The sequence below is a fragment of the Gobius niger genome, assembly GCF_951799975.1.
Source record: "Gobius niger genome assembly, chromosome: 1".
NCBI classification, from domain to species: domain Eukaryota; kingdom Metazoa; phylum Chordata; class Actinopteri; order Gobiiformes; family Gobiidae; genus Gobius; species Gobius niger.
Window position 1 is genome coordinate 46507996 of NC_136852.1, and position 13932 is coordinate 46521927.

Genomic DNA, 13932 nt, shown 5'->3' on the forward strand with positions numbered 1-13932 from the left:
TGGAGTCGTCCTGCTGCCAAGTTGCAAACAGGTCAGCAAAAACATGGCCATTTTGGGGTGAATTTTCCAACAATAAAAACATCAGTAATAAAATAAATGCTATTTCATTCCATTTATTGAGAAAATGTTACACAGTGTTAAGAATAGGAGCAGCTAAATCAATCAATCAATCAATCAATCAATCAATCAATCAATCAATCAATCAATGTCGCATTCACACTCTCCCCACACACCTCCCTAGAGACACACCACATACACTCAAGGTAAAACAATGGACGCAATGGACATACGGCTGAGATAAGGCTGGGTACAGATACACCAGGTAAAGAAACACCATGGAGCCGTCTGCGTCGGGAGCGGCACTTCGGCTGCAGCCACAGGGCACCAGCACAGGTGCCCTGTGGCTGTGAGTGGGTTTCCTGACCTTAGAAATAACCAGGAGACCCCTGTCGGAGGAGCGAAGGGGCCGTTAAGGTCATAAGGTAATAGCAATTCTGAAAGATAAGAAGGAACAAGACCATTAAGACGTTTAAAAGACATTAAAAGAACTTTAAAATCGCCAATGCAGCAATTCTAAAACCGGTGTCATGTGGTCCCGCCTCCTGGTCTTCGTCAGGACACGAGCTGCTGAATTTTGTAAAAGTTGTAAACCTGAGATACTCTTTTTGGGAAGACCAGAAAGCAGGGCATTACAGTAGTGGATGCGACTGGTGATAAAAGCATGCATGAGCGTCTCCGTGTTGGCCCGAGAGAGAATGGGGCGGACTCGGCTATGCTCTTTAGATCAGGGGTGGGCAATTCATTTTCATAAGGGGCCACATGAGGAGCCTGAATTGAGTCGGAGGGCCGCACCAACAATAACTCAAACTTATATCGGGATATAAGTATAATATATCGGGAGTGTATCGCTGGGGTCCATGAACAAAAGCTCCAAAATAAAAAAAAATGTTTTGATTGGGAAAATACATTGAGGACTTTTTTTCAATATCTATAAATTATTTCAATATCTATAGATTATATCTATATAATCTATAATGATGAGCCTGGCAGGACTGTAGCCTCATAAAAACGGCTTACACTTTACAAGCCTGTGTCACAAGTCTCTGCTACATTGTAGTCAATATTCATTCACTCCGCACTCCGTGGTAGTAAGCTACTATTGTAGCCACAGCTGCCCAGGGGCAGACTGTCCATTTCCCACTTGCAAGTCACACAATGTGTTGTTTATATCTTTATATCTTATTATGCCAGTGCCCTTTGCTGGACACCTGTGGAATTCTTTACTTTTATTCTTATTTAATCTGCCCCCTAGTGGCTGGAGTGAGCACTCTGGTAATAAAAAAAAAAAATCACAACTCCGCACAGGAATGAGCTAGAGACTTACTTTTTTTTTTGACATGCTTATGAATTTATGCCCTACAAGTTATGGGCCGGACTGAATCATCTCGCGGACCGGATGTGGCCCGCGGGCCGTACTTTGCCCAGGTCTGCTTTAGATGGTAAAAACCTATCTTTGTGATATTCTTAATGTGTGGAATAAACGCCAGCTCAGAGTCAAAAATCACACCCAGGTTCTTCACCTGTGAGGAAGGATTAATAGACAGTGACTGTAGTTTGGGTAAAAGTCTCTCTCCCTGGGCCTCAGGGCCGATGATTAACATTTCTGTTTTGTCCTGGTTAAGCTGGAGAAAGTTTTCTGCCATCCAGGATTTAATATCTAAAATGCAGTTAAAAAGTGCATCTATTGGCCTGGTGTCATCAGGAGACATGGAGATGTATAACTGTGTATCATCAGCATAACTGTGAAAGTCGACCCCATGTCTCCTGATGACATCACCAAGAGGGAGCATATACAGATTAAAAAGCACTGGGCATAAAATTGAACCCTGGGGCACACCACATGTAATTCTATGGACCTTAGAGGAGCAGGTATCCACACTTTCCATGAACGTCCTGTCTGTGAGGTAGGAAGTAAACCATTTGTGTACAGCACCAGAGAGGCCGATTTGTTTTAAACGAGTTAATAGAATAGTGTGGTCGACTGTATCGAAAGCAGCGCTCAGATCCAGTAGAACCAACACGGTCAACTTTTTAGAATCATAATTTAATCTAAACTTGTTTAAAATCTTCAAAAGGGCGGTGTCGGTGCTGTGGTTTACCCTAAAGCCAAACTGGAATTTCTCAAGGACATTATGTGCAGTAATGAAAGCACGAAGTTTTTCAAAAATTTTGCTTAACAATGGTGAGTTGGATACCGGTCTAAAATTGTTAAAATCATTAAAAAAAAAAAATCTTCAACAGGGGCCTCACCAGCAGGGAAGACTCCCGTCTGAAGAGAGCAATTCATGATGGTTTAAAGCTTGTCTCTAAAAGATCCATAAAAAAACAGAGTTGGGACCGGGTCTAGAAGACATGTGGTGGGCCTCACTGTATGAATTTCTTGAGTTTCTGACTGCTTTACTGTATGTTTTCAGCTGTTCGGCGTAAATTTGTTAATTGAATGTAATTTAATTTTTCCTCCATTTTCTTTCTAGCACCCTGCAATTTCTTTTTTTCCCCTCATTTTTCCACAGAGGCGTGGGTTTAACTTGTATATGTTTTAGTTTTAGAGGCGCAACCAAGTTAAGGGCAGATTAAAGCCTACTGTTAAAATCATCAACAATAAAATCACAGAGTGCAGGTAAAACCATGGGAGGATGTTTGCCTAAAACATCAATAAAACGTGCAGCCACTTCAGGGGTTAGATGGCACTTCCCTACAGTTCTCAAGGAGGTCCTGGATGGAGGTGATGATTTTAAAAAACACGCAGCAGTGATCAGAGACAGCCAAGTCAACGACACAGGACACGCCAGTGGACAGGCCATACGTGATGACCAGGTCCAGGGTGTGTCCTCTGTCGTGAGCCGGCTGTGTGACATGCTGAGTAAAAGCCACACAATTAAGAGCGTTTAAAAATTCATTTGAAAGAGGATCAAATATATAATCTACATCTTTGGGTTTTGGGTTATGTTTTATGGATTGTACATATTTAGTCCGCGCTCTGCTGATGATGACAGGAATGGGTGAATTATGAACAGAAAGGTGAGATCCAAGTCCGTTATGAGTTACAGTTAGAATCACATGTGAGTTTGGTAGAAAACGAGGTGGTTGAATGACTGTAGGGGCTAGTGCTAACTGCTAACTGGGATAGTTTGCTGTGGTGGATGTCAAAGGTCATTGCAGTTGAACAGATAAAATGCATTAATTTCTGCGCCTGTGCTGAGTTTAGATGTCGATAAGATAATATTCATAAATTAATTCAAGATCCTGCTTCTCTAAAAATCTTCATCCAACTTGTTCTAAATTCCTGTCTGCAAATATGAGGGAGATTTTGACTGGGCGCCGCATGTTTTTTATGTTGTGTGCCCTCTAGAGGACACAGTCATGAACTGCAGGATTACCAAGACCACAGAAGAAAACGTGTCCAGTCTCGATGTCGGTAAAGAGAAAAATGTGAACCTTGGGCTCTTTGTTCAGATGGTTCCAGGTAAATCACCCTGCTTATTTTATTGCACTTATAGCAAGCCATCAAACTAGCAATATCATTACGATGACCAACATTTTAGTCCCTTAAGTGTCATCATCATGAGCTAAGTGAAGGTGCTCATCAAACATTAGCTTTAGCCTTCAGAACAAAGAGAAGCATGGATTGTTTTTTGATAATTGTATGTATTTAATTTGAAATAATGATGGTAATGACTGTAGGATGCACTCTTAGTTGCTACTCACTACTAGTTGCTGCTACTTTTTCTTTTACATACAGTACTTTTCACTTCTACTTGAGTAATATTAAAATCTGTTTCTTACTTGAGTAAAAATAATAATAATAACTCACTATGAGTAAATCTAAAAGGAAAAAGTCTTTATTTTGACACATAAAATAGATTTTTTTTTACAGAACTCTTCCTAATTATTTCTTTATGTTTTATAGTGTTTTCTTTTAAAACATGAAAATTCTCACATTATTTCATGTTTCTCATTTATGCCACTACTGAAACATGAATCACACTTTTACACCCAAACAGTTACTCTCTACTGCTTTACTTGAGTAATTATTTGGGCCAATACTTTTTAAGTGTACTTGAGTAAAATTATTTACTTTAGTTACTCTTACTTACTACTCCACCCACCTCTGTTTAAGTTAACTACAAATGAACTTGAGTAACCCCAAGCTACATGAGTACACACGTTTCACTGTGTCCCATTCTTCATTTGAAAGCTAAGAACCTCCAGAGTTCAGTTTCTGAGCTTTAGCGACGGGGGGCCTGCATCTTTTACATCACATACATTGTTTTGTTTCTGTGTGTGTGAATAAATGAACAAATTGCAGTTGTTGTCAGTAAAACCAGTATTTCCTTTGAACGTCTTGGCACACAAACCGGTCGTGTTTATGAAATATTCACACAAAGACGTTTAATGACAGTGTTACTTTTCTCTCTCTGAATGTGTTCCTTGAAAGACACAGGGCCAGTTTTCATAGAGTTGCGGGAGCAGGGAGAGATGCGCTCTGGGTGGAAGTCATGAATTGAGATGGAGAGATAAACCGTCCCAAAGGGGGAGTAATCAGCCTCTATTACTGCCCCACGTCAGCGACGGGGTGACTCAGGAGGGCACCCACCGAAACACACGTTCGCAGGGCGTCCCATGAGCGGCCTGCGTCACTATACGGTACACTCTGTACAGGGTAATACTGGATGCATGTTTTCTGCCATGTTGTTTACTGTTTGAACGTATAGAGCAGAGTGACCAAAAGGAAGTTCGTTATCAGTTGGCCCAATAGACTTCCCATTTCATCATATTTTCAGACATTTTGACAGAGAACAGACAACAGCACAAATATTCACTTAGTGAGCTTTAAATAGCTGATCTGCTGGTTCTGAGGTTCTTGCCCTCAGATTTTTTTCCCCATTTTTAGTCACTACTGTCTCTTCCTGGACATGGCAGTCTAATGTATCACATTCTCTGATGTGATATTTTCTTTTCTTTCCCGAAAACCAAATGAAGATAATCAAACTGATGGATTGTCTTTCTTAGCCCGATATCCCGCTATTGGTCTGATTGTAATGGTGCATCTCTTGAATCTTAAATATGATGGGCCTGGCTCATCAAACGCACAATGAAGTGTCTGTAACATATTAAGCATTTTTAAATGAATCACAGACGCTGTGCTGGATCTGTCATTGTTTTATTTGCACATTACAGTTTCTCCATCAGAGCTGCACTGGCATCTGCACGCTGTCAGCGCAGACAGACCATACATTTTGTTCATTAGCGCGCCTTGCACTGCGTTTCCCATTCTTTGTTTGCGTGACATTCATGAACTGTGACCTGTGAACTGATACTGTCAGACAAAATGAGCCGAACTTCAACAACGCACTGTGTCAAGATCTTAACTACTAGTTCCTAAAACAACAGGCACTTATAATGCAGTGCCCACAGAGGCATTTAGTGATTGCCGTGCTGCAGAATAGCAAAAATTCTCTCCCCAACATAACTTTTTGTTGCTGAATAAGCATTGTCATAATAAAATATCTGTCACATAAAAATAAAGACATTGTAAAAATCAATAAATTAATGCAATAAATAGTTGTTAACTTGACACAAGCAGCAGAGGTATCAAATGCACAGGAGTTTACCCTCACATTGTTGACTTCAAGAAACTGTCTATAAAGTGTTTCCTTGATAAAAGTGATGGATGACCAACCAGAGGCTGGAGGTATGTTTGGGGCATAGACTGGGTCACTGGGCTGAGTTCAAGAATGTGGGTGACCCCTGCCCCCCTGTCCTGTCCGGGACTCTGTCCCAAACCAATACTTTTCAATGGTGCCACATGTTTCTGTTGCACCTCATATCACTGGGCTCAGGCTGGAGCAGAGGCATGTGAAGTGGAAACACGGGGGCTGATAACACTGGCCCGTGCAGCAGGAGGACAGTCCAGGCTGCAGGCCGCCTCGGGCCCATGAAGTGCTGATGATTGTTTGGCCACAGATAAGTGCAGAGGAAGGCCCTGTCAGGGGGAGTGAGGGGGGCGCTCCGGTTCCCACCAGTCTGCGCTTGCTGCTTCAGCCGCTCACTCTGCCTTTGGGAAATGTGGAGCTATGCCACTCTCACTGAGGACACACCTCACTATCACTCTGTCAACAACAACACCATTCTCAGTGCTTTTCCACTGGCCTCACTTTGGTGCGTTTAAAGCTTTTTTTTTGAGTACTTTCGGTACTTTTGGTTCTTTGTAAAGTCCAGAGAGTCCCCCGTTTGGTGGTTTCAGCTTATAGTCGGCTTTCACATTTCTGAGCTCATAAGTTCGTAAAAGCCTGCACTATCTGCATCCACACTCAGCCACCACCATACCGTCGTACTTGTACTTGTAGGTGACCACTCCAGTATCGTCCAAGTATAAGAGTGAGATGGGGTCAAGCTTGGTGGGAACGCAACATGCCCGAGATGCCTTCTGCGGACTGTTGATGTTTACCAATGTTTGGACGATGGCATGTTTAGTGGGTGTTACGTGCTTTGTCAGTGGGAAAGAGCACACACCGGTGCACTCAAAGGCGTCGTAACCGGCGGGAGCCAGAATCCAACTGTCCCAACCAATGTCCTTAAACTCCACGTACAAAGACTGTTTCTTGCAGTGGTTCCCTTTGGCATTTCGACGGATCCGAGAAGCCGTGTCGTAGATGAAGTTGGACCTCATTTGGATCAAGTCCTCCTCGTCTGGCTCTGCCTCATCCTCATACAGATCTTTGCTTTTCTCCAGATCGTTCCAGATTTCGTTTTGAGGCACCATGTTGTACGTTTCGTGGTCGATCATCTCGTTCAACTCGCGCTTGTCCTCTCGGTGATCGCTGCTTTGGTCGTCCGAAAAAACAATCAGCAGCGGCTTGTGCTTCTCCTCTGGGCTCGTGTCGATCTTCATGTCTTGCAAAATCGAATTGTCGCTTCCGTTCACCCGTTTGTGGACGTTTTCATCGCTCTCGACGCTCGCGATTTGCACCTCCAGTTGATGCGTTGTGCCATGCTCGGATTTCCTCCAGCGCTGGACAGCATCAGTAAGGTCAAACGCCTCCCAGCCGTTATCAGTGCCGAAAACTTGCCGGGACGCCAACTCCGTGAGGTGAATTTGCTCAGTGTCCCGCCTCATTCTCTCCTCTCTGTCTTCGTACTCCTCCTCTGTTGCGTTGGTTGCTTCTTCAGTAGTTTCCAGTTCGTAAATGGTCACCTTTCGGTCGACCCCGGCGTAGAGGTGCCTGTCAGTCTGCACCAGGGTGTAGAGACGCAGTTCGGCGGCTGTGACCCTCTCATGATGCGGGACAGAGACATTGAAGAGCAGTTTATGGCGACGGGCGCCTCCAGCGTCTATAACACTCGGGGACGGATCTGGAACGGATACAAGATATTGTTGTATTAATATTGTTAAGTCACGGAAATAGACCGTGGGGGATATATACTGAGGGTTCACGTCTTATTGAAGAGGGTTTCTCGAATCACAAAAGTAAATAAAGTCAGGCGTACAGAAGGAACTGAGAAAGTCTTGTAAATAAAAGACAAAATATCTTCAAGTGTATAACTTAGTCCAGATGTCCACAGCAGAACTCTGCAGCTGCAACAAATCTTATTCTTATTCTTATCTTATTTCACAAATAATATATTTATGGAAGCATTTCTTAAGGTTAATCCCTACCAAAGTAATATATCTGACAGCATGGTTAGGCTTGAGTCAGGCATCTACAGTCTATAGTTTCCTATAGCCAGTCCTCATTGAGACATGGTGTACAGTAAGTTCTGGTTTTGACCCTGTTTAGTTCTTGGTTGAAATGGTTGATTCTTCACATTCACAATAAACATACATTTGATTAGTTGTGGCTATAAACAAATAAAACAAACTGGCTTTATAGATTCAAAGCACTGCAGAGCCTTGACCTATGTCTTTAAAAGATTGAATATTTTTAATCTTCAATCATTTTTTCCAATCCAAAAACATAAAGAAAGTCCAGCTCAAGACCTGCATAAAAATAATGCCTCAATCACTGCTTTAAGAAATAAACCATTAAGAATTTCAAGTTGATTTGTCTTTTTCCTACTTTGAAAAATAATTCAAATTAAGAATTCAAAACAAAATATGAAAACAGGAATGTCGTGTGACTGAAACCCATCTATTGAGTCATACCTATTATAGCATTAGACCATATAACATACAGAAAAGCTTTCTGCCTTACCTTCATTCTTGAAGCTGCGGATAATGTTCGCAGAGGGCAAGGCGTTGCGGTCATTCGCAAATCGATTGTACAGCTCCATCATGTACTCCGGGGGCTCCTCTCTGGTGCTCGCTGCAGACAGCTGAGGCCCAGAGCCGCTCAGGTTAAACGTCCTCAGAAACTGCTCCTTGAGGCTCTCCAGTATCTGCATGTTCACCGCCCCGTCCTCCTCCAGCTCGGACACCTCCACCACCCCTCCATGACCGTCTCCCAGGCCGGGGTCGGGCCGATGCCTCTGGTGAGTGCTCAGGATGGGGCTGCAGTCTGAGCAAAGAGGCCCCCGGAGCAGAGCAGTGACAAACAGCAACAGCACGGGCTTAGAGCTGCAGAGGGTTACCGGTTCAGAGAGCCAAGTGCTCGCCATGAGAGAAGTCTTTACACTGGAGATGACACCCTGTGGGCTGTCAATGGGCTGTAGCAACAATATGAAAAAGCTGTCCACTGAGATTAGCCTGTTGTGTCTCGAGTCCTCAGTAGATCAGGCGCATTGCAGTATTTATCCTCGTGCACACCTTTTGAAGTGCGTGTGCGGGCGTTGGTTTTGGTGACAGGGTGGGCTCACTCTGGTGCAGTCTGGGCCACACATGTCTGATGTGCCTTGGTCAGTTCTCTGTGAGTTTTGCCTGGTCCCAGCGAGTCCTCTGGCCTTATCTGTAAGGATAGGCTGCATAGCTCCACTGTGCGATGCACATGAGCGTGTGGCCTTATCTCACCACTTCCTTAATGAGGATCTTATAAACACCAGCCTCAGCCTCCTTCTTCTGGACGAGCGGTTTGGGTTTGGGTGGGTGCTCCACAGTTGATTTTCTTCATCTGTTTGTTTGTGTTGTAAATGATGGGCTCTGAGAGCTCCTGTTTGGGCCTGATTGATTCTCTGCAGCTCACTTTGTGCATTCAATGTGAAAAGATATCAATGAAACCCGTGACTTCAAGAGTTGGTAAAAACAGTTTGTATCAAAGATCAACATAGTGTCTTTGTCATATTAACTTCCAAACAACATTTTCAGCCAGATGTTCCATCATTGTATTTATTGGTTTATTTGGTTGAGACAGTGCACGTTAATGAGCAAGCCCCTCCGGATTGTAGCCATGGGCTGATTTTGATCCGTTGTCTCCCATGCACGCTCTCAAACACACTCTCATCATTCTGGCCTATTGTACATGCTTTTAGTGGTAGGAGAAACCAAAGTATCCAGAGGAAACCTACGCAGACTCAGGGAGAACAAACTCCACACAGAAAGGCCCCGTCCAGTTGGGAGTTGAACCCGGGACCTTCTTGTTGTGAAGCACAAGCGCTAACCGCTGCACCATCGTGTGTCTCACTTTCAGGAAGACCTTCTTTTGATCAGAGAACAAGCTAAGAATCATTATTTATTGCAATGGAATTGAACTTTCCTCAGGCTTAAAAAAGGTTCTGATATCTTAAACTTGATTTTTCACATAGATGGGATATTAAGGGCCGTTATATGGCTGAAAACCTGAGTTGCTAACCAACTATTTTGAGCAAATCTGTTGCACTAATTTAGGGTGTTTGTTTTTTACTTGTGGGCAAGGGTCAAGATGGAGGTGGCACCACGGTTAGCGCAGCTAGAAGGTCCCGTGTTCGATCCCAGCCCCTGGGGCCTTTCTGTGTTTCTCCACCACTAAAAACAGGCACAATAAGTGAATCCTCCAGCCAGGTGATACTGACCAACAGCCTCGCTCCACATCTGGAGATGGGTCCCCAGGCGTTGCACTGCAGTCGGCCACTACTTCTTACGGGTTGCCCCAACGGCATCGAAGGATCAAATGCAGAGGATAAATTTCCCTATGGGGACAGTAAAGCACTTACATTACCAAGATGAGTTTCTGTTTTTACTTTAAGGTATGAAAGCTACAGGTGCAAAGCATTTAACTGACAGAAGCACAATAAGGTTATTGTTTTGTTTTACATCTCTGTTCAACTGGTTCTTGCAGCCCTCTACAGTGTGTTCGATGTGAGGATCCGGCCTCCTGTCTTTACCCTGTTATGCCACTCTCTTGTCTTGTTTGCACACACTGACACTTGTCGTCAGACCTGAATAATCACAGTATTAGTCACCTGATCTCTCACTCTCCTCTACCATCTACTGTCCCTCATTCCTGGGCTGTTTACTGTGACCCTCCGATACACTCTGCTTACGGTGCGTCACTGAGGAGGCCAGGAACTGCTTTTCCTGGCTGCTCCATTCATCTGCCACTCTGACACTTGACAGACGTGTCCTTATCTTCGGCTCGACTGCAAAAACACATTAGCACATCTTCCTGACAGACAAGAGCAGTTTTGATAAAGACACTGTCGTTTGGTACACAGTAACTGTCCCCTCATATGGTCCTTATTACTGACTACAGAGACTGCCAAAGTCAAACATTAGGAGGCCATGGTTACTATTATTGGAGTGAAATTAGACCATAAAAAATATTGTACTGTTTTAATCCAGATGTTTTGACTGTAATCTTTTTCTATAAATTGCAGCATGGTCTCATACGCTTTCAACACTCAAAACCAAGCCAAAATGTTTCTAAGAAAATGGCTAACTCAGCACATTGTATCCTGTTCACTCAAACTTAGGTAATGCAAACCTTTTGTAAGTGATTTTGTAAATCAAAAGGAAAATTCTTTCCAGACATTGAAGTGTTGTTAAACGTACACATAGGCCAAGCTACGTGCTTAGCAAACTAAAATGTGTTGAACTAGGGCTATGCGGTGGTGCCATTTAATGGTAGAGGTTTTTTCACAGACAAATTAGAAAATTGATATAAAATACCCTATACGTGATTTTATTTCTCTCTAGTAGTGGAATAGAATTTGTTTTGTTGTTCAGTGTGCTGGGAAACTGGGAAAACTGCTAGCCAGCTAGCAGTTTTTGTTTACATCATAGAGATAGTATAGGTTGTATAGGTTGCATTCTAAAGAGCCTTTAGTTTAATTTGAGGTGGAGCAGCTGAAAATTCCATGGTAGTAACTATGGTAACTGTCAAAATGCAGATTTCTAGTCTTTTTTATTGCCTGTTTCTCTGTAATGCCAATTCACACGGAACAAAAATTGTCACAAAGTTCAAAATCATGTCATCCAGCACTAATGCACTAGGATCTAAATATTTCCTCAAAATATGTCCAAAAGTGGTGACAATATTCAAAAACACACGCGTGATGTTGGCCAGCAGAAATGACTTTCAGCCATCTATCTATAATAGAAAACGCTATCTCAATGGCCGCCGCCTGGGCGCCGCCATGTTTATTTCCCATACCGACTTTGAAGCTAAGCAGGGACGGCCCTGGTTAGGACTGGGATGGGAGACCGTTTGGGAACACCAGGAAGCCTGGCGACAGTACTGAGTTTGTGCGTGGTTGGTGCTGGGGGCTGATCCGCCGTCACAACCACGCGAGTGCCCGAGATCTGACTGCCGTGCGTGTGCGCGCATCCAAACAGGGCGATGTGTGTGTGTGTGTGTGTGTGTGTGCGCGCGCGTTTGTGTGTATGTGTGCGTTCGTGCGTGAATGTGTGCGCGTGTGCATCCAAACAGGGCGGTGTGTGCGCGTGTATGTGTGCGCGCGCGCATCCAAACAGGGCGATGTGTGCCATCGTCACTCACCCTAAACTGCAGCTGTAGACGCTCCGCACAGGTACAGGTACAGATACATCCTCCAAAACACTTCTGCGTGTCTTTGTTTAAGTCTCTCCTGCAGTTACCGAGGCTGTGGTTCATTATAGATCCAGTGCTGGCCGCATTCCGTCTCCAAAGCTTTGTCTCCGAAAAAAAGTACACGCAAAACATTGCCCAATACACGAGCCTCTAATCACACGCGCTGCTCCCACTGATTTATCCTCCGTGTGAGTAAAAGCGAAAATGAAACTACTACTTAACGAGCGCATGGCCTGCACTGCGTAGTTTTTTTTCTTTTTTTTTACTTTGCTGCTGGACCATTTCTTTGCTATTTTGCTTTCACGTATTGTGAGCCCAGAGGTACATTTTATTCTAAAGCAGCTTGGAAAGCATTGCCAATTTTATTGTAAGGTTATAAATACTGTCTAACAACGATCATTAGGCTATTTCAGTTCAAAATCAAACTTATTATTTTTTTGATTGTACACTTCCGTGATGCACCAAACCACGGGTCCTGCACCGTGACCCAAACCGTTAGAGCTGAACCCCTAATATTTAGACATAATTATTCCGCTGTCTCTTCAATTCTATTCCCCGAGTTTAGCGAACATATTGTCGTTGTAGTTTATAAGAAAGGAGTACGGCTGCATCAAACACTCCAATTGCTGTTTGTTTGAAATTATTTTTAGCATTCATTATTTTACACATTTGTAGTGGCCATAGTTTTTGGACTGGGTTGGGAACCACTGGTCTACAGCTGAACTGTGTGACGGGTTGGACATTTCTTTGTAATCACTAATAATCACAGAATATCAAATGTGGAGACTAGCGAGGCCCGGCCGAAGGCCGGGTCTCAGCTAGTAAGAATTAGGTTTGTGAATCCGATCACTACCAGATAATAATTTTATTTTTGGAAATTTCTTTCAAAAACAGGCACCTGCTCTCCAACTGAGACAGAATTCTAGAACATGAACTCTATTGCTCCTTGAAAGTTATAAAAACATAGAAAAATATTTGGGACGTTAGAAATGCATAAGGAAAGGTAAGTGATCAGGTTTGGACCACAACAATTTTAAATGAATGAACTGCTACTGTTAGGCAATCAAATCAGGTATATGACAGTAACCTTAAAAAGTGTTCAACTGCATAGTTTTCTTTTTCCTTGTTTTATTCTTTTTGGAGAGTGATTGTAGAGAAAGTGCTTTGAGTGAGGACATCTCTGACCTGCTCCCGACTATAGACCAGACCTGGCCAAAATATGGCCCGCGGTAAGTATAAGTATGTCCAAAAAGTCTCATTCCCATTCCGGTGCGGAGCTATGATTTTTTTAAATAAATTACCAGAATGCTCACTCCAACCTCTAGGGGGCAGCTTTAATAAAAATAAAAAGGAAAGAATTCCACAGGTGCCCAGCAGAGGGCACTGACATAATGAGAGATCAGGATATAAACAACACATTATAGTCAAGTGGGAAATAGACAGTCTGCCCCTGGGCAGCTGTGGCTACAATAGTAGCTTACTACTAGTAGCTTACACTATTGTGTGGAGTGAATGAATATTGACAATAATGTAGCTGAGACTCGTGACACAGGCTTGTTTTATGAGGCTACAGTCCTGCCAGGCTCATTATTATTCATTTATTGAAAAAAAGTTTCTCAATGATTTTTTTATTTCATTTTGGAGCTTTTGTTTATGGACCTTGGTGATACACTCCCGATATATTTTGGACCCAGGGAAATGTACTTGGAGACCCTGCTATAGTGCATCCCTTCATTTCCAACAATCTCAGTTGAAGGAAGCACAGAGGTGCTTTCAGTGCGATGGTTGAAGTTAACAAGGATAAAAAGTTGAATAATCTAAATAATGATGCACACACATGCGCGTCCTTGGCTTGACATGGCCAAATATTTACAGAAAATAGTTGTCCTACTAAATATCGGTAGGTATCAGCTATTCAAAATACACACAGTTGAGCAGAATAAGTTTGAGTTATTGGTGCAGCATTTTGACT

The 13932-nt window shown here is 43.1% G+C and overlaps 1 protein-coding gene across 1 annotated transcript; it reads right to left on the minus strand.

Annotated features, from left to right (window-relative positions):
* Positions 1-6358: 6358 nt before the first annotated feature.
* Positions 6359-8692, minus strand: bmp10 (bone morphogenetic protein 10; the record flags this gene model as incomplete). Its single annotated transcript, XM_079561213.1, has 2 exons — positions 8256-8692; positions 6359-7416 (listed from the first exon to the last, which is right to left on the minus strand). The coding sequence occupies exons 1-2, from the start codon at positions 8656-8658 to the stop codon at positions 6359-6361; spliced, it is 1461 nt and encodes a 486-aa protein (XP_079417339.1). The 5' UTR covers positions 8659-8692.
* Positions 8693-13932: the final 5240 nt, after the last annotated feature.